Consider the following 27,228-nt stretch of genomic DNA (forward strand, 5'->3'; position numbering starts at 1 on the left):
TGAAGTAGCTTGATTGGCCCACATCGAGCACTGTTCTTCAGTGTAGCAGAGAAAGGGAAATGTAATCAGTAAAAGCATAGGAAAAATCTGCCTCTGATACCACAGTAGTAGTGAAAAAAAGAGATACACTTGAATGGAAATGAACAACAACAATTTCCCTTCCTTCCCACACACACAGTATTTTTATGCCAATATTTACTAGGTTAAGCAGTTCAGAACAACTGTAAGCAACCCTGTACTTTCCTTACTGAAAAAGATACTGCAATGAAACACAGAACAAAAAGGGTGAGAGCAGTTGCAGAAAACGGCACACCACTGTTGGGCATTATTATTCCTGGTCTCCTGACGTCTTCATTTAGAGCATGCTTTTTTTTTTTTTTTTTACTTAAAAAAAAAATACGCAGAGATAAAAATGCAGTGGAGGGGAGGGAATGAGGTTATGGAAGACAAAGAACATCTTAAGCATCTTCAAACAGGTGCAACACACAAAACCAAAGTGACTAAATAGGCCTCAACACAGTACTACCTTTTTTTTCTTCTCCACTATTTTGTATTTCTTCCTGGTAAATCTCAGAACAATTCAAATGTTAGCTGACATAGGATTGCCAGAATCTGAGGTTTTTTCTCCTCTCTGTGAAATATAAACTCTGAAACATTTCAGCCAAGCTACTGCCAGTAGGAAGGTGCTTTTATGAGACAAAATTTGCTTGAATATGCTACTGGGGGATTTACTTTCTCTGTAGTCCCAGTTTTATTTAGATGTCATAAAAAGCTGACAAAACCCAATTACTACTAGCTCTGCAAAGTCCTCCTTTAGGTCACCATTAAGATCTACTGCATTTTGTCCAGAGGGGATTTAATACAAAGTCCATTTCTCTAGCTGGGAGCGGGTGATATTCCAGCTGCAGGTGGCAGCACAACCCACAGATCTTCCGTTTCAGAACCTAGCAGAAGATTAAAATAAGCCCAGACGCACAGAACAGCGCTTCACTCAGACACAGCAGAACAAAATATGGACGAAAAGGATCTCAGGGTTTTTCTGACCAAGTAAAGGAGTTTTTGAAGAACCTATTTACTTGTATTATGAACTTGACTTTTTAATTAATTATTTTAAATTGTACAAATTAAATATTTTTCTTTACACCAGTGGGGTTTTTGTTTGTTTGTTCGTGTTTGTTGGTTTGTGGGGTTTTTTTTTGTTTGTTCATTTATTTATTTTTTTTTTCTAGAAAAGGGCTATTTTGCATACACAGGCTCTTGGACAGCGCATAATCGAACATCTGCAGAGTAAAAAACCAAAATTTGACATTAAGAAAACCTTTCTCATTTCGTCTCCAACTTTATTTTTCTAAATTGGGGTAATCTGTGGTGGCTGAACTCAAGATACTCTGGGTATTATTTTGGGATTGTTGCTAAGGTTGCGGTGTTCTTGTCTAAGGAAGGTTAATCGTACATGTACCTATCTTCTCACTGTAAGATGACAGAACGCGTGGTATGTCAAGGACTTAGAGAAATACACATACATTGACAAAGGTACTAGAAATAAATATCACCTAGTCTAGCCTACAGAAACTGGCTGCAAATTTAAACATCCAGGAGTTAGGAACTGCCCAATTCATACTGAAAAAACCCCCACCCCAAAATATGGACAAAACCTTACTGGGAAACAAAATCATAATATATTTATACATATTCATATGTACCAAATTATCTATGCAAACACTTGTAGAATACTGCACAAGTGTTTTTCTAGTACACTAATATTTATCCATAAAAAATGGATCAAATCTCAGGTTTTAACTACAGCAGTTCTCGGCAGAAGAAAGATATGTTCATTTCAATTACCATTTTGTACATATTGTGCACCTAGTGAGATTAGTTCATACCCACAAATGCCATCTTGTTCATATTAAATCACAGCATTTTACCATCCAAGTACAGGACAAACATCCTTTCATTTTAAAACTAAATATTATAACCCTACATCTGCATCTAAATCATCAACTCAGCTTTAAAGACCTGCTTGAAAACAAGCAAGCAACTGTCGATAAATAAAAAGAGTGTCCTGATATTGAATCCTATGCCGTCTCTGTATTGGCTCTTGCCTTGCAGTAGTTCAAATGCAAAACATGCTCTCCTACAGATGGAATCCACTTGTCCTTGCTATTAAGTGAAACACAGCAGGACTCAGAGAGCATTTGCTAAAGCTGAAAACTGACTTTATAATTTAGCCTTGAATCTTGAGCTGGCATAACTATTACATTATAAATCTGGATGCTGAGTCTCAACACTTGTAAAGCAAATAAAATAAACTCCTGATTGCTTTGTCTTTTTCATTGCAGTTTAAGCATACATAGTAAAGCTAGATTTCAATACTAAAAACATCCTATGTTTGTCCACTCAAAGGATTTCAATGCCTAACAGTTAAATAGTTATCTGCCAAGAGTGAAACAAATGAAGTTTGTCCACCTCACCGTTTTCGAAGCAGGGAAAGTAGTAAGGATACTCAAAGCCTGCATCAGTTTTTTAAAAATTCAGTGGCTACATTTAATTTACTGTGAAACCAGACACACGTTTGTACATTGTATTCTAGCTCTGTCATCCCTGCAACAGTGACAAATCAAGGAGCTGTTTTCCAAGGGTCAGGGCAAAGCCCATGTCACACATCAGCTCTGCTTCCAGGGCTTAAGTGAATCTCAAAGTGCCAAATGTCACCCTGGGGAAGGCAAGGGTGTAAGAATCACACTGACAGAATCAGAAACCAAGGTATAGTACCAGGGAAATGAAATGGATCATAACTCTTGTTTCCATTTAGTATCCAGGTTGGGGGTGGCATTTAGACTTTCTGCCTACTTGACAGGTTTGGTATTAGTCACCAGGAAGATTTTTTTTTTTCTGATACTGTCTTTTGGATAAAAGAAGAATAGGGTTGTATCAGGCAGGATCTGAGAGAAAAGAAATTTCATCAAATTATCAGCTGTAAGTGTATCATATAATTTGGAGTAAAAGCACCTTAAGGGCTGTGTGTCTGGAGGAGCAGAAGGGGAAATTACAGCCCTTTGGCAAACTTTCACCTCACCTTCTCCATGAAATATGAGCCAAAAAAAACATTAAAAAGCTATCCACCTTTACAATACACTATTTTTTGTTAATGGTTCTTAACTCCAAATGGTTTTCCGTCAAATTCACCTGAGATTTTTCTAAATAGTTTATTATCTCCATTACATTAGTGTATTTATCCAGTTACTGACTCTGACCCATGTAACAGTATAATGAATACTAATGAATGCCAAGAAAAGAATCTGGATTACGTAAAATGACAATATGATGAAAACAAGCTTATCTTGAATTTGGGGATTTAAATCAATCTCTGAATATTCTGGTAGAGTGTGAAGTCCCTAATTAATCCCTGAAGGTATCCAGGACAGAGTTTAAATCTGGGTTAATAAACTACTGTTTAGTTTCCACCATAGAAATATACTGCTCTGTTTCTGAAAATGGTTCACAGAATGGAAAAACAGATGAATAATTGAGCAAGCCTGACAACTGAAATATAATGTCATTATACTATCATATCATATACTAGTCCAAAAAATCATAATTCCTGGATATTCTTCATCCTACAGACAGCAGCAGTCTTCATGTTTTACCTGAAGATTCATGTTCAAAATGCTAACTGTTTAGAACTCAATACCTCTTTTGGTTAAGAATTCTTTTTAAGTTGAATGCCTCTGTTATTGATGCCATAACCTTTTCTAGCATATTTCTGTTTATTTTACAGTTATTTTTTTTTTCCTGGCTTTTCCAGAACCCTGTTGTGAGTAATTCTGAAGAAAACAAATTAATTTAAAGCTCTGAATACTTGCAGGGCTAAGACTGTCACCAAGAAAAATAGAAAAAAAAATGGCTATTTATAGGATAAAAATCATGCACCTTGAACAAACACTGTTGATTTATATTTCATTAGTAATATTTACACAATGTACTCCAATCCACATATCTGTTGGGGATTTTACCTATTTTCTCAGTGTCCTCATCTTTACAAATGGGGGGACATACAAAGTAAAACCCTTTGCCTTTAGCACCCTCACGAACAATGTGTTATAAAACTGCATAATATAATAAAGACAATTATGAACAAAGGAACAACACATACAGCACAGCTATACCCACTGTATAATTCAATTGTATATACAAATGTGTTTGTATCTGTGTTTCCACACAGGTATTTAAATCCCACTTCAGTAATTCCTGATGATTGCAACAAAGATGATGACATGGTAACGTAAGTTATGGGCCTTCACATTCTATTAGCAGCTTCAAAGGCTGCTTGGAAGCAGAAGAGAGATGTCATGGCCAGAGCTTCTGGAACTGAAGGCTTACATACCGCCCTGTAATACTGAGAAAATTTGCAGGAGAATGGAGAGAGGTATCTGTAATGTAAATAAAAGTGCTGCACAGAGGAGACCTTATAACTGGCAGTTTCAATAAGTGTTTTAAAAAACACTCCTGATGCTGAGCAACTGTCCTCTGATTTAGACTTTTCACATTGAGGAATTTGTGAGGTGCTCCCAGCCACTGGACATTTTCAGAACTTGACCTCATTTCTGTTACAACCTATTCAGAAATAAGTGTAAAAAGCTGCTAGCACTTCTGTATTTTATGTACACACCCAAGTAAAGTATTCCTGCAAGTACTTTATATGTTAATATATATGGAAGTTGTCCAAGTACAGAAATGAGTAGGATGTCCTAGAAGCTCATATGGCCCACTTCAAATGTCACAACCACATTAGAAAATGATATGAAGAAACAGCATGGTTAGTCTTCTATGTAGCTTCTCTTCAGATAAATGAAATGTTTTCTCAGTCTTCTGTAAAACTCCTGAGTCAATGTCAGAAGAAATCTAGTGCACATCCTGACCTCCAAGCCCGATGAATTTTCCAAAGCATGAAAGAGGGCTAAATTGATGGGCATACTGAGAAGGTGACCTGAATACCAGAGAACACAGCACACCTTACTGACCTTTCATGCCTTGTGGAGTAACACACATCATGGCTTAACTCCCCTGATCCTCTAATTCATACCAACTAAGCACTATCAGACTTTGAAACAGAGAAGAAGAAATACCAGCTGTACTCCTACAAGCACACAAAGAGCGTACTTTAACTGGCTGTGACTAATAAGTCTGGTAATAATAGAAAACACTATTAAAAAGATGAGTCGTCCCTTAAGGAAACAATAAGCCTTTTAAAGCTATGCAGCACTTTTTTATTTAGTAATACAGTACTCTAGATAGGTAATTGAACAGTATTGCTACTGAGTAATAGATAAAGGAGACAGACAATAGATAAGTGTTACTGCAGATAACGACATCAGCTTTCAAGGTGCTGCTGTGAAACAATTCTTACTGCTCCACAACTAGTCTACAGCAACGCTAGATGGCTCCACAGATTATGGAAGATACAAAGGGATCCATATTAAGCCTCGTGTTGACCTCTTCTACTATGATTTCAGGTACTCCAAGGAAGGTCCAGGTGAAGGACAAAAGGATTTTTGTGATTCTAGTGTCCTTTTATCTTCCTGTCTCCTAAGATTTATATTTACAGAGAATCAGTCTTCAAGAGCAGTTGTTTCATACGTATTTTTGTCGACACAGTCTTTTCTGAGGAGGGATGCACTCAGTCTCTAGCAGGACACCAGATAATTCTTAAACCTCTGTATTCTTTATGAATAACATATTGAAAGTAATATACAACTAGGGATATATATATATACACACACTTCCCCAGTTAAAAAAGCAACCAACCAACAACAAAAACCCCCCAAAATACCCAACCAACCAACCAACCAGTAAAAAAAAACCCAAACCAAAACATTCCCTCCTTTACAACATGCAGGACTGATATTTAATCTGAAATAACTGGAACCGGTTGTGGGCTATATTGTACAAGCGCCCATGACAATGTGCAGTGAAAAAAGCAAAAATGAGGGGTTAGTGAGGTTACCTTTCTCTTTGAATAGCCAGCTGGACACTTTGCGGAAACTCTGGGTACAGGAAGAAAATCTCCTCTATTTTCGTCTTTTCTGCTACCTACAAGCTAGCTTTTAGCTAGGTTTGGGTAGCTAAAAGAAGCCTAATCTAAATGCATTATAGGCATGCATACACAGCATGAAATTCCCAAGACTATGTGGGTACCACTCTGTATTTATCTGTACATATCATAACAAAGTTGGCTGGTTTTACTAAATCCAAAAAACAAGGATTACTCGTAAAAAAAAAAAAAAATCCAGCTTCCTGTCTTTCTAAAAATAAAACTTAAAGAAATGTTGTTACTGAGAAAGAAAAAAAGTAACAAAACCAAATTTGGTGACATGGTAAGCTTCTGTATCAAGATGATACCTCAAATCCAGAGTTCTCAAATCACATTTGAATATTAAGCAAGTTCTCAAATTCAACAAGATACCAAAGGTGAAGGTTTCTCTAAATCATAATAAAAATCTGTTCTGCTCTGTGACCTCAGATAAACTTTACTCTTCCTTTTAGTGACAAGCCCCGTAAAACTGGGATTCAGAACAATTATATTCTCACCTATTCAATCTCCAGTCAACCATGCTAGTCAGGACTGAAATGTCATAATTTTTTTCTCTCTTATATAATTCTCATTGCTTGAAGTTCAGAAGTCTATCACTAGTAGGTAGGTGTATATGCTAGGTTAGCAAAAAAGGTATAAATGTTCTAACATTTATTACAGATAGTGCATTGTTAATCTTCTGCTGTACAAGTCTTGTAATGTTATTGTGATATCTTACAGTAAACAGCTAGAGCATGTAATAGGTCCTTACAGAAAACTTATACATTTCACTGGAAGGATTATCTCTGTGGAGTTTTTGAAAATCGTTAGTACAAAGAATATGGTGCATTTATCATTTTTCATGCACATACTATGTATGTTACAGCTTATAACAAACAGTATGAACTATAATATTTGTCATGATTTATAGTGGAGTGAAATTCTTATAAGAATCCATGCACTACTTCTCCAGTTTCTGTATAGGCTTAAACATCTCACTGGCCTTGGAAAAATTTAGTATTCAACTCATCTTACTGATATGTTGTGTTTTAAAGCTTCTTCAAATCAGATATCCCTTCTGGAATCAAAACTAACAGAAATTATTTGGTTATGCTGCAATTCTTGAGAATTAGATGAGGTTCTTAAGGACAGATGAGGTTCTAAGGGACATGATTTAGTGACAGTGTTAGGTTAATGGTTGGACTTGATGATCTTGAGGGCCTCTTCCAACCAAAATGATTCTACGATTCTAAAATGTCATTCCATGGTATTTCTGGAAATTGAGTCAAAACATTCTGAGATAAGTGGTATTAAAATGGCACTTAATGGTATGTCAATACCCACACTAAAATTTTAGCCATGGCAGCTTCTCTGATTCAAATACATTTGAGTTGAGATGATGTATAAACATCAATTTAACAAATTTTGTGCATAGCTTGCACATTATCTAAGCTGGGCTGATTCCAATGGGATGAAGTTTAATAAGGCCAAGTGCTGGGTGCTGCACTTTGGTCACAACAACCCCCAGCAGCGCTACAGGCTGGGCGCAGAGTGGCTGGAGAGCAGTCAGACAGAAAGGAACCTGGGGGTACTAATTGACAGGAAGCTCAACATGAGCCATCAGTGTGCTCAGGTGGCCAAGAAGGCCAACAGTATCCTGTCCTGTATCAAAAACAGCGTGGTCAGCAGGACAAGGGAAGTGATCCTTCCCCTGTACTCTGCATTGGTGAGGCCACACCTGGAGTATTGTGTTCAGTTCTGGGCCCCTCAGTTCAGGAAAGACATTGAAGTGCTGGAGCGGGTCCAGAGAAGAGCAACACGACTGGTGAAGGGACTTGAACATAAGACCTATGAGGAGGGGCTGAGGGAGCTGGCGTTGTTTAGTCTAGAGAAGAGGAGGCTTAGAGGTGACCTCATCACTTTCTATAACTACCTGAAGGGAAGTTATAGCCAGGTGGGGATTGGTCTCTTCTCCCAGGCAGTTAGCAATAGGACAAGGGGGCATGGGCTTAAACTCTGCCAGGGGAAATTTAGGCTGGATATTAGAAAGAAATTCTTTACAGAGAGAGTGGTCAGGCATTGGAATGGCTGCCCAGGGAGGTGGTGGACTCGCCGTCCCTGAAGGTTTTTAAACTGAGACTGGACATGGCACTTAGTGCCATGATCTAGTAAACGGGCTAGAGTTGGACCAAGGGTTGGACTTGATGATCTCTGAGGTCTTTTCCAACCCAGTTGATTCTGTGATTCTGTGATTCTGTAAGCAGTCAGGAATTTAAAGTCCTATTTATATAAAGATCTTTGGTTTTCCTGCATGACCTATTTTCAGCATGTTACTTTTCATGCTAATCAAATACTGAATCTGTGGATCTCCAAATCAGTCTTCCTAAATAATGGTGTTTGTAAGCATGAATCATAATAACAGCATTTTCTGGAACTGTTAAATGTGAGCATCTTTATTATTGACAGACCTGCCCAAAACCAGCCCCTTAAAAAGAAGCAGGTTACCTTCTTCATACAAGTCAGTATTACATAAGCACATACAGTGCAAATTCTGAAAAGATGTGAGAACACACAACTCCCATGTGGAAATCTTCTTTCTTTGCAAATCAACTAAAATAAAAAATAATGCCTTTGGCTTATCTTTCTGCAACAGCTGAATAAAGTGGAACTTAAAACATTAGTTTTGGACTTAATATGGATAATAGTTAAGTTAGCTAGATTTAGATTGTAAAAGAACCCCAAACTAACATGTTTTAAATAATACATTTGCCTGAGTCTCTTACTTTATAAATCAGATCTATAAAAAGATCCATGACATATGATCAGTCCTGCTATTTCTGACGAGCTGTTTTCTTTCTTACACAGAAACACCTACATCTAAAGCAGTGATAGGAAATCTGTGAGCAATTTTCAAATCTGGCCTGCAATGCTGTTCAGCGCTTTTGAGATGTGCTTCAGTGGTCCTTGGTTTGAAAATGGGCACTTACTCGTTCTTGTGTAACAATTTTATATTTAGTTCAACAAACACACAAATCAGATTTTGCAAGCTGGAAGCGAACTGCAGCTCTGTGCTAGAAATGTGAGCAAAGCATTTATAAGGGCATAAAAGGCTATCCTTAGAGGAATACATTCAGCCCAAACTTGATATAACATGCATTTTTGGCTTATGGGCAGAGGGAAGTACAAGAAGTACCTCTGGCACATGATCTGGGAGAGGTGCGCCATGACTATACTTCAAAATAGAAAATGATGTAAAAACAAGTTGAAAAGAACATTTTAGTGTTGCCAAAGTCATCAGTTTGAGCTCCTTTTTTTTTCTGAAAACAGTCATATTCATAATGACTTTTCGTACTGTTTGTTTTAATTAACATTGAGGATGTATACTAAAAAGAGACCTCAAAATTAGTTAAGTCACTTCACTTGATCTCTTCAGTATCTGCAATACATGGAAATCTATCACTTAACCAAGTTAAACTATAAAATTTCCTTTAACATACAAGAAAACTAGCCTAGAACTTTTTTTTTTTTTTTTTTTTTTTTTTTTTTTTTTTTTTTTAAGAAATTGAAAAGCTTATCCGATGAACTTCAGGAAACAGTTGGAGTGGAATATTTCATTTGGTGATCAGTTCCTTAAGGTATAAGAATTGTGTGATGCCCCAGCATGCAGAAAACAGACAGTTTTCAGAATATGATTTAAAAAATGGCTTTCCCTGTTTACAGCTGAAAAAGGTACCATCCAAATGAGACCTATAAATCTAGCAAGGTATTTCTTACATTATCAAGGGATGAAAACTGAAAAATTACATTCCTTGTGTATTTTTGGTGATTACAGCATTCATGACAGTTGAAGCCTGAAGATAAGTGTCTCTCTGTTGAAATTTATTGCTAATTGAGTTTGATTTTTCAGTCTTGGTTAATTGATTAACATTAATGGACCCATCTGCTGCACCAATACATGAGGAACAACAACAGAAAGAATAATCACTGTGAGAATAGTTTGAGACACTGGAAACATGATTGTTTGTGGGAGCAATTAACTTTGGGATTGCACTCTGCACTATAAAAACTAAGCTTGTCTATGTTTACATTTTATCAAGTCTTTGTATAGTTTAAAACAAATGTATTAATCAACCACTACTACTGTAGTGGCTGACACAATTGTCAAATCATCGGTGAAGTAATTTTATGAGTTTATTTCCCACACACAGATGTGTCTTCTTAATTAACACTAAGCTTGGTTTACAACATCTGGCTCATATGATCAGGGGGCCACACAGAATCTTAAGAGCTTCCTAGGTTAATCTTTCCATGCCCTTTTCAAGCACATGCTTTAAAATCTGATTAGCTTTGAAATCACAAAATTAATCTTAGAGCTATAGGACACTGAAACCCTAAATTTACTGAACAGTTGTCATTTTTTCCTCTGAAATAAACCACTCTCTGGAATTCTACATTAGCATGGATTTAAAGGGCAGTAAAACAGTTAGTGAACTTGCAAAAGTACTTCTAAAAGCAACAGAGCATTCACAGAGGAGAGAGAGTACTTTGGTTTTAAAAACTAATAAAATAATGGCTATGTAGAGAATCAGAAATTTAGATTTGCACTGGACCACTCATCTAATACAGTATATGTTTAAATACTCTTGAAACAGAATGGCTTTTGTCCTTATACACAGTCAGATTTTTTTAGTTAAAATATAAATGGAACCTACATAACCTTTTTTTTTTTTTTTTTTTAATTAAAGTGGAGCAGATCTTAACTTAAAAAGAATGAAAACAACTAGACATTTGCAATTCCACGATATGACATATTCAGTAGTTTCACAGCAACATGGTGATTGTGCAGCCTGTCCCCAGCACCACAGCCAGGCCCAGACATCCTTGTGCTGTGTCTGACTCTGGTTCCCCTCACTGGGCTTGATCCTGATGCCTCACCAGAGGTCCAATGTCCCAGCCCAGTCTCAGCTTGCCACCATCCCCAGGGAGGTGCCAGCTGTCCTGCTTCTGGCTGGGCTGGTGGGACAGGCCCTGGCTGCTGGACTCTGTCCTGATGGACCCCTGGGGAGCACCTGATACAATCAGGGAACTGCTAGCATCCTGAAATTTTGTGTCTGAAGACTAGGTGTACAGGAATCCCTGTCTCTTGCTACCATAAATACAGATAAAACATTTTTTATTCCAAATAAATTTATTCTGCAAGATTAATTAATAGAATGAACACAATTGGATTTTTTTCTGATTAAGAGAAAAGGTAAGTAACTTTCCTTTAAGAACAACTGTAAAAAATGTCTCTACAAAACACACCTGTCTATGCCCAGCAGTATGTGTGACAAGACCCAGTGTTCATTATAAAGCACGTCTAAGATATTTGCTATGTAATACTTTATGGCCTTTCAGAAGCAAAAGCTCTAATGAGTTGCTAAGCACTTGAATAAAATACAGTTGTTTTTTTTTTTTCCACTAAACAGTGTATTTGAAACAACTGGCAAAATCTTAAGTCAATAATGGTTTTATATGGATTGTCAAACTGTTGTTTTCTTAATCTGATTTTTTTTTAATACAACTAAGATTTTTTTCAGTAATAAATACTCAATCAACAATTAATGAGGTAGATGGGAATATTTTAACACTATAGATTACTTATGGCTCTCATTGGCTGCGGTCTCATGAATATAAATTCATTATCTGAAGATAACACAGTTGTATAGTCCACATGCACCACCTGAACACCAGGATTGAAGCCTGGAAACTTTTCCCCATAAACTATAGAGAAAATGTCCACTTCTGGCTTATCAATTCTCCTGCTCCACAAATGACGTGGTGTGAACCACTACAGTTTGATGACCAAGTAATTAATCAAATTGTCACTAGGATAAACCAACCAATAAATTAAAGTGGTGGGAGGGGAGAAACTCAAATATTTCAGCTACAAGAGGTACAAAAGAGTGTTGCAACCAAAGCAATGAAGGAAGAAGGTGACAACAAGCTCAAGACACTTAAAATTGGTCCATTTACTGAATAGAGTTTGTTACGTTACACACATTTACTAAACAGACACTCCTAGTATTAGCAGGCACTGCTGGAAAGCAGTACAGGAAAAATCTATAGCACAGAATCCGTTACCATTCCTTTTGAGAGATGCTTTACCCACCGAGGCACTGGACTTAGGTCTTAAGACAACAGATTCAGAGAAACAAACTTTGCAGAGTGTTCAGGTCCAGATGAAAGAGGTTCTGGTGTCAGACCTGCCAAGGCCGATCAGGAGGCATGCAATTCATCGTTTTCCCTTGTCTCCTCAATCTGAGCAACCCTGTTCAAGATGGAATTGGTGTACAGCAAACAGAAGCATTCTCCAAAGAGGTTTCCGATCCTGGCATTCTGTCAGGCAAAGTCAGTTTAAATCACCTGATAGTATTGCTGAAAATGGCTGCTAGCATGGGCAAATTTACATCCCCACTTGCCCCTGTTTACATCCTCTCTGAATAAATTGGTGCAGATGCATAGATGACCTCTCAAGAAGTGAATCTTTTAGATCTGTCACACTTCCCAGCAAAGCAGAAGTGATTTGATTGATTACATGTTACACATTGATGTGTGTATGTGTGTAACTGTCCAAGAAAGAGAATGTTGTGCACATTGTGGACAAAATGAAGCTTCAGGACTATGGGATACAGGAATTGCTCCTCTAAAGACTACTACCTAGTAACCTATCCAAGTGAAACCTCCAAATCCTGAGAGGCAACGTGTTGTGATAGTTTCTATTAACAGTCTTGACATCTAAAATGAATGATCAGCCTCTAAAAAAGCAAATTCTATTCTGTGAAGTGAACAGTACAAAATCACACCTGTAGAACCTGGACGTGAAACATGGCATCAAGATCTTCCTACCAAGGCGAAACTTACTGAATGTGGATGGTTTGTGAACTGCCTGAAGAATGTATGTGCATACATATGAGAATCAGCAAACTAGGTGAGAAGGGAAAAAATGACCTCCCTTTACCCACTCACTCTTTCTAATGCATCCCAGTATGCTGCTTCCTTTCTTTGTCACACCCATGGTCAGCTAGGTGTCCACAAGAACTGACAAGTATTTTTCTGCAAAGTTCTTGCCAGCCAGTCAATCTCCAGTCTATATTACTGCCCAGGTGCAAGACTGTATTGACCTTTGTTGAACAACATGAGACTCCTGTTGGCTCATTTCTCCAGTCTGTCAAGGTCCCTCTGAATGGCAGCAGACCCACCAACAGCAGCAACAATCATTCCTGCTTGCCTTGTATTTATCCCTTGTTTCTGAGGTGTACTCTGTTCCATCTTACAGGTCATTAACGAAGATAAATTGGATCTAGTATTGAGACTTGTGTCACCCTGCTAGTGAATCGCCTCCATCTGGAATTTCTGTCGCCAATCCTCTGGGCGTTTTTAGCCTGCCTTTCAGCCAGTTTCCAGATCACCTCACTGTGCACTTATCCAGCCAGTACTTAATCAGTTTGTCACTAAAGATGGTATGGGCGGCAGTTTTGATGCCTTACTAAAGTTAAGTAAACAACATCCAGTGCTCTCCTCTCAACCCTCAAGCCAGCCATCTCACTGTGGAATGCTATCAGGTTGGTTAAGCACAATTTTCTCTTCATAAATCCATGGTGACCACTCCAAACAACTTCCCTCTCATTCATGTGTTTGGAAACGGTTTCCAGGATAATTTGCTTTATCAGCTTCCCAAAGATCAAGGTGAGGCTAACCATGCTGTAGTTTCTCAGATCCTTCTTGCCCTTCTTGAAGGTAGTCTTCTAGTCCTTGGGAACCTCTCCCAATCACCTCAATCTTATCAGGATCTTGCTATGACATCAGATAGCTCCCTCAGCACCCATATATGAAACCCATCATGTCCCATGGACTCGAAGTGTCCAGTTGGTTTAAATGTTCCCTAATCTGATCCTCATCCATCAAAAGTAAATCTTCCTTGCTCAAAACTTTCTCCAAAAGGTCCGAGAGGAACAGGATTCCTGAAAGCCAGTCTTATCAATAAGCACTGAGGCAAAGAAGGGACTGAGAATTTTAGTCTTTTCCGGATGTTTAGTCACCAGAATACCTGTCCCATTCAGCAGCAAGCCCACATTTTTCCAATCTTTGTTTTGCTGCTAATGCACTTGTAGAAGCATTTGGTTTTGCTCTGCATGTCCCCTGACAGATTAATCTCCACATGGACTTTGGTTTTCCTAATGTCATGTCTGCATATTTGGACATTTTTTCTATTTCCTTCTAGGTCACCTGGCCATGCTTCTACCTCTTGTGTGCTTCCTTTTGATGTCTGAGTTTTGTCAGGAGCACCTTGTTCATCCATGTGGGCTTCCTGCCACTTAATTTCCTGCTCATTGGAATGGATCATTCTTGGGCTTGGAGGAAGTGATCCCTGAAAATCAGTTGGCTGTTGTAGAAAATCATGAAAATCATGCTTCTGTAGAGCTGCTTATCCCCGGTTTGCACATGCACAGTCTTCCATGACTCTGGGCAGAGGAGCAGCGACCCATTTCAGAACAAAAGCATTTCTGAAAAGGGCTGAGGCCAGCAGTTGGAAAGCAGAAAGACAGGAAACAAATCCAATGGTCATGAATTATTCAGGACCCAAGCTTTAAATGAGACCATATTCCATTATAGTGGATGACAGGCCAATCAGTAGAATGACAGAGATATAGCAAGGAACAACAGAGGAAAAACAGACTCATTACTCTCAAGTACACATGCAGTTTTACCAGTCTGGTAGGCAAATTGTGTATATTTCCATAAAGTTGCCTTGTTCTTATTTGTGCTCTATTCAAACAAGGCTTAGAGATCAAAAACCTGTTTGGTGTTCTTTCTGTGCTCATACCAGCTAAGAGGGGCAGAGAAGCACCTCAAAACTTTGATTCAGGTTCTCCTCAACCTAAGAAACACACAGTGGTTCAAAGCTTTAAAAGAATTCTAGACTATGTTCTGTTCAGCATTTGCCTTGGAGCTGAAGTACAATTTTTAAAGCAGACATGGCAGACACTTTATGCATTCTATGCATTTTAAAAAGAAAAGGGGTTGATAAGTGTTGAGTCCCTTAGACAATGATTAAGTTACTATGGCTTAAAATATAACCGTGCTCCAAATGAACCATTATTCAACTGAACCATCATCTGCCGTGCTTTTAGCCCATGTCTTCTTTTCAATCCCTTTCCTCCTTTCAGCATGATGCACTTCAACTTCCAAAGGATCTTTGACAACACTTCTTCACACATGCTGAAGGTGCTGACTTGTTAGTGTTTCAGAGCATGATGACAAAGGTCTATGCTATGTACCCAGGAGCACACATGAAGACATATGAGGTTACAAGGACTAGTAAGATACAGAGTCATCAGACAGAAGAAAGAGATCTTACATATTTCTGTCCAAACTATCTATATAGTCTGATTTAGTCACTGAGCCTTGTAGGGGAACTGATTTAGTTGATCATAAAAGAATTCTGGCAGCAACCCAATATGCATGCAGTGTGGGCAATGTAATTACATTTTATATCTCTTTTCATGTAAGCAAATAAGGTATAAAATCTCTCTGGCTAGGCATGAAGATGTTACATTTTCTATTTAATATAATCAGGACAAAAGATTGGTGATTACTTCATTACATAGAAAATTATAGTAATTGCTCGTTAAGAATGAACCCACCAGCCACAGAGTGTAAACAGATGATAAAATGATTGAAGACGTAACTCTTACCTAGTGCAGGTCCCACCATTGCGACATGGATGATAATCACATATCGGAACATTGCAATTCTCAATGTTTCTCCCTCCAAGAGCCTCATCTATGATAAACAACTCTTTGTTGTTAACTTGAAAATCCCTAATGCATCCTTTATAGCCAACTATCTGCCCAGCACATCGATTAACCTCTTCATAAACAGGAACATTTCCAAGGAAGATTGATCCAAAGGCGATCTGCAGAAACAAGAAGAGAATCATGAGAAAAGAATGTGATTTGTGACGTTACTGTAAATAATGAATGAATAATAACTAGAGATAAAAGAAATTGTCAAGACATGAAGCTTGCAAAAAACTATGATACTTGCTGATGGGATTATTTTTTTAAATGTCATTCTCTTTAAAAAAAAAAAAAACACAAAAAAAACCATACAAAGAGAGTGGTTTAATGTATTTCACAGTATCACAGTATCACAGTATCACAGTATGTTTTCCATATCTTCATATCTTCTTTTTCCATATCTTCAAACATGTAAGACAACATACATTGCATGAAACACAACTTGGAATTCCCAGTCTTAACTGCAATGAAAATGGTAAGGTTTTCTCATTGTTTGCCTCATTCTGTTCAAGGTTGAGGGTTTGTGCAGAAACGCAGGAGAGGCTGTAGACTTGAAGATAAAGCTTTTCTTTAGGATATGGAAACTACAGAACCCCAAGGCAAGAGAACTACAGAGACAAGATTTTACTTTTTTTGAGTGAATGATAGAAAACAAACCACTATACTGAAGCCGAGGGGAAAAGGGAAGTTTTAGGTAGTGAATTCTAGAGCCACAAATTCCTAGAACATCCTTATAAAGGTGCCAAATAAACATTCACAACTATTTCATACTGAGACCGACCAAACCATATTAGCGGTCAGTCTGGTATTTCCTGTGCTACCTGACTGAGGAGTCAAATCCTTGACCATCAGAGACAAAGGATCTGTGACTCACGTAGCACTGTGAATTCCACCCATCAAACTGATGCCTGACTTTCTGGAGTTCTGACACAGGGTTTCACCATTTCTAAATTCCTTTGCTAAATGCGTGTCACTAGGAATTAAAAAAATCCTATTTTTTCACAAATGTCTCACATTGTGATGCATTTATTTGCATTGTACCACAAATCCGGAAAGTGGGTGAAACCGAGTCAATTCAAGTCAAGTAGGAATAAACCAATGGAATAAAAAGTATTTCACAGCATGTGTAAAACAAAGAGATAATTTGTGAGGAGACAATTTATAGTGAAGGGACCCTTCACTATCTTATTCAGCCATCAACTGTAAAGAACTAGGAACATGAGGAAAACATCACATTGATTTATCTGGAATTCACACATCCATATGATATTGTTTTGCTGTTTCCTGTATTGCTTTTATCAGTCCTGGAGCTATGTTGCTGAAAACTGCAAGTGAAATTTGGAGATACAATGAACATGAATACCTCCAGATATTCCCTTACTTACAATGTGTTTCATTTAGAAGGGAAAGATAAAAAACCGTACTTCTTTTGGAGCATGGATAAAACTAAATCAGATTTTTCATGCGGAAGGAATTCAAAGACATCAGCTCAGCACTTGTCGAATTAATTTCATATCACTTGACTTTATCCCCTTTCAAACAAAGCTATAAACCACTGTAGTTACAGGCAAGATTTGTAAGTAGTGTTTGCAGACAGACATTTTCTCTCTGCTTGTGAACCTGTTACAAGAATTAAACAGAGCACTGGGCTGGAATGTAAACTGTCTATGATTAAGAAAAGATTTTTAACACTTCTCTTGTGATGCAATCTTTTTATTGATGGGCTTATTTTACAAAAGCACTGACCCTGGAGGCAGATCCAATGTACCACAGAAAAACTTCAGTAGGTTTTGCCCAGTTTCTCACATCAATGGATTTTATCATAATATGTCAGATGTTTAAGCTCATGCTAGTACACCATAATACACATTATTTCCGTATAGGTCCTATTCTGAATTTAACTGACTTAACCATATTTTATGGAAGGACACAGGAGGAATTCCTGTAGATCTTGTTAATAACATAACAGGCTTAATATAATGTTATATTAACATTATGTTAACTTCTGTAATACTCATGCTTAGCTTTTCAAATACTAATTTGAAAATATCCTTCTTCACTTGGAGCCTGAGTGCTAAGGATTAGCTTGGCCAGTAATGGGAAGAAATTCATCAGTCCTCCTTGAGATAAGAAATTTCTCTTTTTCTTTCTTCGCTTGTGTTCTTTGCAAAGAGATTAGGGGCTCTAGGAGACTGGGAGTAGTTCTGTAAAGTGTAATGGTTAGTCATGAGGATATGACATTCACACTACATACCATGCAAGTTGTTATTCTGACTTAAGTATAAGATGGTGCTATGAAATACCTATTACTGTCTACATCATATTCCATGCACTCATTGAGAGCATCTTTTGTGCTGTTTTATCCTAGAAGAATTCAGTTGTCACACTCCAGGATTGCTCTGCAACAGGAACCAAAGTGTAGTAAGTGGGGACAATCAGAACACTCACTTTAAAAGTCCACTCATGATCTGAACCAAAACTTAACTGTGGACCCCACAAAAAGAAACTGAGAAGAGTTATGGACTCTTTTAGGAACAAAAGAAATTTCCTGATGAAGAGCAGAAATATTCTGATGTGTGATCCTGGTGCATAACATCAAAGGCAGCTACCTGCAAGTTCTTTATGACTAAGGTATTGTTGGCTTCTCTATATAGTTAAGTACTGAGGGGTCAAGATTCTTTGTGCAGAAGCTGCCAATAGCATTTTCTTTACATTCTGCCAGAGTTCTGAACCTCAAACATAAAGGGAGAGAAAAAGGAATCTTCTGCAGCAGAATGTCAGGAAGCTATGAACAACTGATGGGGCTAATAGCAATCTCTAATGCAAGTTGTTTGTATCAGACTGAACAAACACCTAGATACAAGCTGGCCTATTGCCCACTTAGAGTCTTCTGATGCGATTTTCAAAATGGAGACAGTCATTTTTACAATACTATTCATAAATGAAGTCCTAGCAACAAGTCACACCAGGTTAAATCATTGATGATTCTTAACTGCCCTCCACTGGACAGTGTGGCTTGCAAATAAAAAGTAACCAGAAATACTGCTTAACAGTATCTGAATTGCTTCTAATAACACCACGGTCTAGTTAAATGACATTGCTAAGATATTATATTTCCTCTTGCAGTACCAGTGTCCTTTTCAATGGAATTTAGGCAGTTGAAGCAGAATTTTCAGAGTCAGGTAAGATGAAGAAATTAATGTAAATACTGTGGATGCTTGATGTGAAAAGATATATTAAAGAAAAATTAAGTACATATAATGTTATCTGTGGAGGAACCACATTTCCTACTTTAGAAAAAAGTTAGAATGCCTATTCTCCTTTGAGAATGACTAATACGCTGATGAAATGTTCAAAGCAAATAGCTATTTTTTGATGTTTTGCAGACTTACCTGAGATGCTCGATATGAGAGAGAAAGTCTGTGTTGTACAGGGGGATTTCCATCTACCGCCATTCTGATCATACAGTAACCTTCAGGACTGCCCACAGGCAACATGTAGCTGGAAGGAAACAGAAGATCTCATTATTGTTTATGCTGTTGACAGCAGAGTTTTCGAATCTCACACAGCGAAGGCAAAGTGAAAAAGATGTGTCTGTCTCAAAGAAGGATGGCAATCTTTAGACACTAAAAAAGATGGAAGTTTCTTCTACCAATGTCCCTCTTCTATTTGCTTTCCTACTGTTCTTGACTCCAGCATTTGAAATGTATACAGAGACAAAGAAGAAAGAGATCTTTACATGCATAAGTGGTTACTGATAAAGTGTAAGTGCTAACTGTGGCTGACATATGGTTTCCCTAGTATAGAGGATTGTTGGACAAGTAACATCAATGTTGAATGATGCTGAACTCCCTAGGTGGAAATTTCCTTTTCCTGCCCTACAGGGGAAACAAAAATGGAATAAGAAATGAAAGGCTGCATACCTCTGAGCAGCAAGATTACACTGCGATACAGTTATCGCTACTTGAGAAGTGTGCTGTTAATGTAAACTGGTATTGAGCTTCACAGATAAAGAAGAATATAAGGTTAAGGGAATTTGTAAAGCAAATACTACTTAACATTCAATAAAACACTGAGAATTCTTCATGTTCTTTCTATGATGAGATCTGATGAAATGCTATTATCAACAATAAAAATTCAATCCAACAAGATGACTTTCAAATATACTGGTTTTATATTTAGAAAGGAAATTGGCATAAACGTTATCGCAGCAATAGCAGAATAGGAGAACACTAGTCGATAGATTCTTTAAAACTCTGCTATTTCTGCAGAAGTGCTTCCCAGTTTCACTTTGTCTCAATTTCAGTTTTCACATGCATTAAAAAAGAACATGATAGGCCTCCTTTTGGGAGGCATGTTAAGGTTTACTGACCACATGCACTCTGCACATGAAACTCTGCTCAGTCATATCCATATCATACATTTCTAGAGCAAGGCTTTAATAAGAACAATGTTACACTGTCATGCAGTATTTCACAAATGTTACACAATAGATTTTACAAAAAATTCTGAAAAAAATTTTCTTTTTTATTTTTTTTTTTTTAAGCTGAACAAATGCTGAAGGACAATTACAGGGATCTCATAAACTACTTTGTGTTGGGATAGACAAATTTTTATGTTAGGCCATAGACATATGAAAGAGTTAATATATTTTAAAGTCCATTATGTCCTGAACACTAGAACCACTTATTACTAATCTTAGAAGTGACCTCAACACTGCCAAGGACGAATTTAGTCCTGGATGAGCCACATCAAGACCTACCATGCTCTCAAATGCCAACCTTTTCATATACCACCACCCTGCACCACCCTGCTGGTTGTGTACAGCTGCCATGGTATTATTTGTCCCATGTTACGCCTGGAACTTTGCTTTTCTACTCCTGTGTCTACAGTTTTACTATTTTATCCTCCCACCTCTAGATTCAGTACGAAATTTCATCTCAGTTTTCACCTCTGAACTTACTGGGAACATTGTATTGACATAAATGAATATAGTATTAGTCCCCTAATGAATATTTATAACATTCACTGCAGTGCAGTGATTTCTGAATGAGCAGTAAAAAACCACAGGTCTTATATAGTCAGCACATCAATATCAGCAGGTGATACACCCATATTAATAAATCCTTCCTTTCCAGTGGTTGTATTGCTTCTTGTTCCAGAGCTAATTGAGTCAATACTAACTCATTGAGTTTTTCACTGTGCTCTGCTGCATGGGGTTTAAATGTGCTAAATTATTTCACCTTTGTAAGTCTGCAACACTTTTCCTATTTTTTCAACCAGGAACAATGTGTTAAATTTTTTGTTAAAGACTGAGATGTTTGAATGGCATCTTCTATTACCACTTTTTGAAATGTGATCTAGGTCCCTAGACTATTCAAATGCATTTGAAAAATATTAATTTTTCTTTCTTATCTCAGGTTAAAAATATCCCGTTGTTTTTAAGTATATTTTAAATTAAGTTCCTTCTTATGTAGTCTAAAGTTAACATTTTGATTTTGAATGTATGGATCCAGAAGCAATGTCTGCTGTTCTGAACATAAGCTAATTTTCACAATTTCATTATAAAATATGAATTGAGTAAGGAAAAATTGCTCCTTAATAATAAATTAATAAATAATAAAAATTAAATAACAATAATAAAATAAATAACAACAAATAATAAATAATAAAAAGTTCACCCTTAATAAATAAACTGATAATTTACAGATAGTTTTATGATCTCCTTTTTAGATATTTGGAATAAGGACAATTTTTGAGAAAGTACTTCAGTCTACTGTGATTTCCAAAAAATTATTGACATATAAAGTATCCTTTGAATTTTACTTATTATTCCTACTCATATTTCAGCTGCTGGGACTTGACCAGTTAAACCACAGTGTATACAGATAACTTTTTCAGGTAAAACAAAATCAGTTCATTTAGGATTCTCTTGGGGAAAATCAGCTCATAACCTTTCCTCGATGCTTTCTACTCTGACTGGATATTGTAATATAGACCTAACATACTCACTGGATGACTGGGCCCAAAGAGTTGTGGTGAACAGAGTAAAATCCAGTTGGCAGTCAGTCACAAGTGGTGTTCCCCAGAGGTCAGTATTGGGGCCAGCTCTGTTTAATCTCCTTATCAATGATCTGGATCATTTTGATCCTTAGGTCTCAATTTCACAAAGAACATGAAACTTTTTTCATTTTTTTTTTAAGATGTAGCAATGAAATCTCAACGAAAAGAACTGATTTGTTTGTTGTCAGCCAGTAGATTAGTGACTAACTTGTGAGAAAAATAACAGGCTGTAAGCAGCAACCTACTGCCCTGTATTCAGGAGCACACGTTAGGAATGTTACCACTACTTTCTTCAGCATTTGCTCTTTTTTCTTCAAGGATGTCCAAGCAAGCAATACTTGAAGTTGCTCTGTCTTATGTCACAGAAAGGAAAAACTGTCATTTGAAATGTGGACAAAATAGAATATTTTTCATGCTTACATTACCACAAAATTAGGACTGTTTGAATTTGCTAGATTACTCCAGTATGCTTAGAGTAGCTTTTAGAAAGAGACAGAGCATGGAAAATTACAGCCCAAAAGACAGTTTTCTGAGAAAATGATAAAAATAATGAAAAATGGCAATTAAAACAGAAATGCTGTCTCTATCTTTACTAAAACCACAAAGTGCTATACTATGGACATATGCAAGACATAATTATACTTGTTTTTAAAAACAAGGATGGAAAAATAATATGCTTGAAATATTCTGTGGCAGAAATAACCTGAACTAAAATATCACTTCATGTAGCTCTGTAACTTGAAAATATTTTTCTTATATTCTAAGATTAAATCTATCTCAATCTTGCAACCAGATAAATGCAGTTCTATTATTGAATGCGCCTCATATAAGATTGAAATCCATTATCTACATTAGAAAAGATAAAATTGAACTGATAATTTATTCTCTTGACATTTTTCTTTAATTTTTCTAATTAACCTCATATTATGAGATACTGACCTCACATTAAGAACACCTGAGTTGAAAGTGGCTAATCACTGACATCTTTAAATTTTGAAGTATTTTTAGTTCTGTTGTGCTTTTTTACTCGTTTAGATGCTGAAGGCATTTCAGCCCATCTGCCTCACATCTCAGTGGCATATTTCAGTTGCATTCAAAGCCAGCATATTTTTCCCTCCAGAGGCAATGACAGGAGAGAATGCAATATGATTCCTATTGCAGGAATATTTTGTCAGATACTAAAATTGTGATTCATGCACATCACACCCATAATGATATAAAAAGGGTTCACTGAGCACTGGGAATTCATGGAGAACTGGCTGTGTGGGGAGTAGGTATGGAAAATGCATGTGTGGGGAGGGCACACGGGAATGTTACACAATAATCTAAATAGGTCTGGAGCCACGTGGACCTCAACCTGTTCCTGTAGAAGCTAAGATACAAGCTTCAGGTAGTTGAATATTTGTTTCCACAGATTCGAAATAAGAAGAGGTTCAGCCATCTTCTGTGCTTGTCTTAGAATAACATGATTTTTTCATAGCTGCTGTGGATTTTATATAAGCTTGTTAAGAAAAAGAATTAACAAAGGATTTACTACAGGGGCTGTTTCTTTACAAAAGACTCATGGACCTCAACAGATGCAAACTAGAAATTCTATACAGTGATTAATGCCATTACTAGTTACATCTTGATTAATTATGTGCATGAACACTGAATTTCTAACAAAGTGCAATGTTTACATAACGTACTCATATCTATGACACAATTGTGGATATTAAGTATTGGATTAATTTATGCTTGGAAATTATATTAAAAGAAATCCTCTTAAACTAGTTAACATTGAGGCACTTCTAAATCAAATGTTAGCTGGTATAATATTGCTCAAGGAAATGTTTTAGCTTAAGTTATAACAGCTACTTCTCCATGTGAGAAATACAACCACATTTTTTTTTTCTTTCAAGCTAGTCACAAGGTGGCACTAGAGGAGCAGAGTAGAAAGAATGAATGCAAACTTCATACTTACGTTTCTGCTAATCAATGGAAAGACTGATTTAAGCCCTAATTGATAGCACGATTGCTTCATCCTCCAGTTTATGTCAAGAGAAACACAGTAAAGTGTCTTAAACTGATTACATACACAACAAATATGGATGATCGGGTAGTGAGGTGGACTGGGAACTGGCTGAAGGAAAGAAGCCAGAGAGTTGTGGTCAATGGGGCAGAGTCTAGCTGGAAGCCTCTATCTAGTGGAGTGCCTAAGGGTCAGTACTAGGGCCAGTATTATTCAATATATTCATTAACAATTTAGACGAGGGAATTGAGTGTACTATCAACAAGTTTGCTGATGACACTAAGCTGGGAGGAGTGGCTGACATGCCAGAAGGCTGTGCTGCCATCCAGCGAGACCTGGACAGGCTGGAGAGTTGGGTGGGGAAAAATTTAATGAAATATAACAAGGGAAAGTGTAGAGACTTGCATCTGGGTAGAACAACCCCAGGTTCCAGTATAGGTTGGGAAATTACCTATTAGAGAGCAGTGTAGGGGAAAGAGACCTGGGGGTCCTGGTGGACAGCAGGATGACCATGAGCCAGCACTGTGCCCTTGTGGCCAGGAAGGCGAATGGCATCCTGGGGTGTATTACAAGGGGGGGGGGTGGTTAGTAGGTCGAGAGAGGTTCTCCTTCCCCTCTACTCTGCCCTGGTGAGACCACATCTGGAATATTGTGTCCAGTTCTGGGCCCCTCAGTTCAAGAAGGACAGGGAACTGCTGGAGAGAGTCCAGTGCAGGGCAACAAAGATGATCAAGGGAGTGGAGCACCTCCCTTATGAGGAAAGGCTGAGGGAGCTGGGGCTCTTTAGTTTGGAGAAGATGAGACTGAGATGTGACCTCATTAATGTTTATAAATACATGAAGAGTGAGTGTCATGAGGATGGAGCCAGGCATTTCTCGGTGACAACCAACGGTAGGACAAGGGGTAATGGGTTCAAACTGAAACACAAGAGGTTTCACTTAAATTTGAAATGAAACTTCTTCTCAGTGAGGGTAAGCGAGCACTGGAACAGGCTGCCCAGGTGGGTTGTGGTGTCTCCTAGTCTGGAGACATTCAAAACCTGCCTGGACACATTCCTGTGTAACCTCATCTGGGTGTTCCTGCTCCGGCAGGGGGATTGGGCTAGATGACCTTTTGAGGTCCCTTCCAATCCCTAACATTCTGTGATTCTGTGATATTTAAGAAAATTATGTTTTCTATGTATTGCTGAAAGTGCAGATGTATTTCTAACAGATTAAGGAAGACGCATGACAAAATTAAAATGTCAGATCATCAGATATAAAAAAACCTCAAGCATTATAAAGAAAACTGGCTTCATTCTTATCAAAGACAAGTTATCAGTGTAAGATTTCTTTTGAACAAAGATCTCACACTGCTAGGAGACAAGAATTTCTGATATTCTGAAAAATTATTACAAAGTAGTTATACTACTGTCCATTTTCTAATGCCACAATTCAAAGATTACGTTTAGAACTATTTGCTATTTTTCTCTCTAGAAGTTGACAAACACTAGCCCAACTTAATAGAGCATCATAGGAAAAAATCCCCACAAAAATCCTGTTTAGTGAAAAAGTGTTGATATTAAATACACGATCTAAAATTACTCCCACAAAACACTGAAGCAGTGGCTTAATTTACACCCTTGACTAACCAGAGCAGTTGTCAAGGGAACATCTAACCAGCTGTCAAGAAATACGTAAGATTTTTCAAGAACAGTAATTTTACTTTTGACTTTTCAATTCGTAAGTGTGAAAATCTGTACTGTGTTTTGCAGTTTTAATAATCTCTTGGTACTTCTTTTCAAAATTCTTGCCTTTACTATGTTTTTTTCCTTAAAAATGTATTTTAAATGTATTTTAAAAATTCCTTATTAAAAACATACCTTCTCTTCGCAAAAGTAACTTCGACATGCTGCTTCCATGGAAATGTTCATGTCTCTCTACCCTCTTCTATTTCAACAAGGTCAAATGTGGTACTTCTTACCACTTTCAATTACAACACTAAGAAGTGATAATTATGAAAATGAATGCTGCATTATATATCTGACATTTTATTTGAAATCAATGAAATGTCTGCTGTAACCTCCAGCCATCCAACACGACATTTCAGTTGCTATGAGCTGACTGAACTGTTAAAGCGTACCACAGTAGGGTAGAGGGGGAGAGAGAAAGAGAGACAAGGGAAAGGGGTAGACAGAAGCACAGAAGATGAAAAATGTCAAATGATTCTGACCCCTAATAGTGTCTTGCAGTAATCTCTTGATGCCTTTTTCTTTTTTCTTTTTTTTTTTCTTTTTCTAAAAAGCAAACAAACAAACAAAAACAACAACAAAAAAAGTGAACTTTTAGAATGCTGAAAAGATGATATTGAAAGAGCTGGCTGATGTCATCACAGGACCTCTCTATTTTATTTTTTCAACTGTCTTGGAAGTCTGGAGAGGTCCCAGTCAACTGGAAGGTGGCTAATGTCCCAATTTTCAAGAAGGGAAAAAAGGAATACTCTGATAACTACAAGTCTGTTAGCCTCACTTCAGTGCCTGGTAAAATTATGAAGAAGGCTATTCTGGGACTTATTGTAAAACACTTGACAGACAACACAGCCATTGGTCCTGTCCAGCACAGATTCAGAAGGACAAATTCCTGCTTAACCAATCTGATTTCCTTTTATGACAAGGTCACCCATCTAGCTGACCAAGGGAAGCCAGTAGATGTAGTGGTATTGGATTTTTTTGATACTTTCTCTGACAGTATCCTCCTGGATAAAATGTCCAGCACAAAGCAAGACAAGTTGACAATACACCGTGTGAGTAACTGGCTGATGGTTCAGGTCAAAGAGTTATGGTTTACATTAGGCTGGTGATTAGTTGCTAGTGGGGTTCCTCAGGGCTCAATTTTAGTGCCAGTTTGCCAACAACACTAAACTAGGAGGAGCTGTGGACTCCTTTGAGGGTAGAGAGGCCTTACAGAAAGATCTGGATAGACTAGGTAGCTGGGCAATCACCAACAATACGAAATTCAACAGAGCAAATGCCAAATTCTCCACCGGGAAAGAGCTCTTGCAGATTGGGTTGATGGCAAGTTCAATATGAGTCAACAGTGTGCCCTGGCAGCCAAAATGGCCAACTGTGTCCTGAGGTGCATCAAGCACAGCACTGCCAGCTGGGCGAGGGAGGTGGTTGTCCCACTCTACACTGCACTGGTGTGGCCCCACCTGGAGCCCTATGTGCAGTTCTGGGCACCCCAAGATGAGAAGAACATAAA

The 27,228-nt window shown here is 37.6% G+C and overlaps 1 protein-coding gene across 1 annotated transcript in view; it reads right to left on the reverse strand.

Annotated features, from left to right (window-relative positions):
• Positions 1-27,228, reverse strand: part of EYS (eyes shut homolog) — an 870,368-nt gene that overhangs the window by 92,597 nt on the left and 750,543 nt on the right. The window contains exons 40-41 of the mRNA XM_065056200.1: positions 19,308-19,416; positions 15,811-16,031 (exon numbers count right to left, since the gene is read on the reverse strand). Coding sequence (XP_064912272.1) covers positions 15,811-16,031; positions 19,308-19,416 — 330 coding nt within the window. The remainder of the gene's footprint in view (positions 1-15,810; positions 16,032-19,307; positions 19,417-27,228) is intronic.

Source organism: Columba livia, chromosome 3, assembly GCF_036013475.1.
Source record: "Columba livia isolate bColLiv1 breed racing homer chromosome 3, bColLiv1.pat.W.v2, whole genome shotgun sequence".
Taxonomy (NCBI): domain Eukaryota; kingdom Metazoa; phylum Chordata; class Aves; order Columbiformes; family Columbidae; genus Columba; species Columba livia.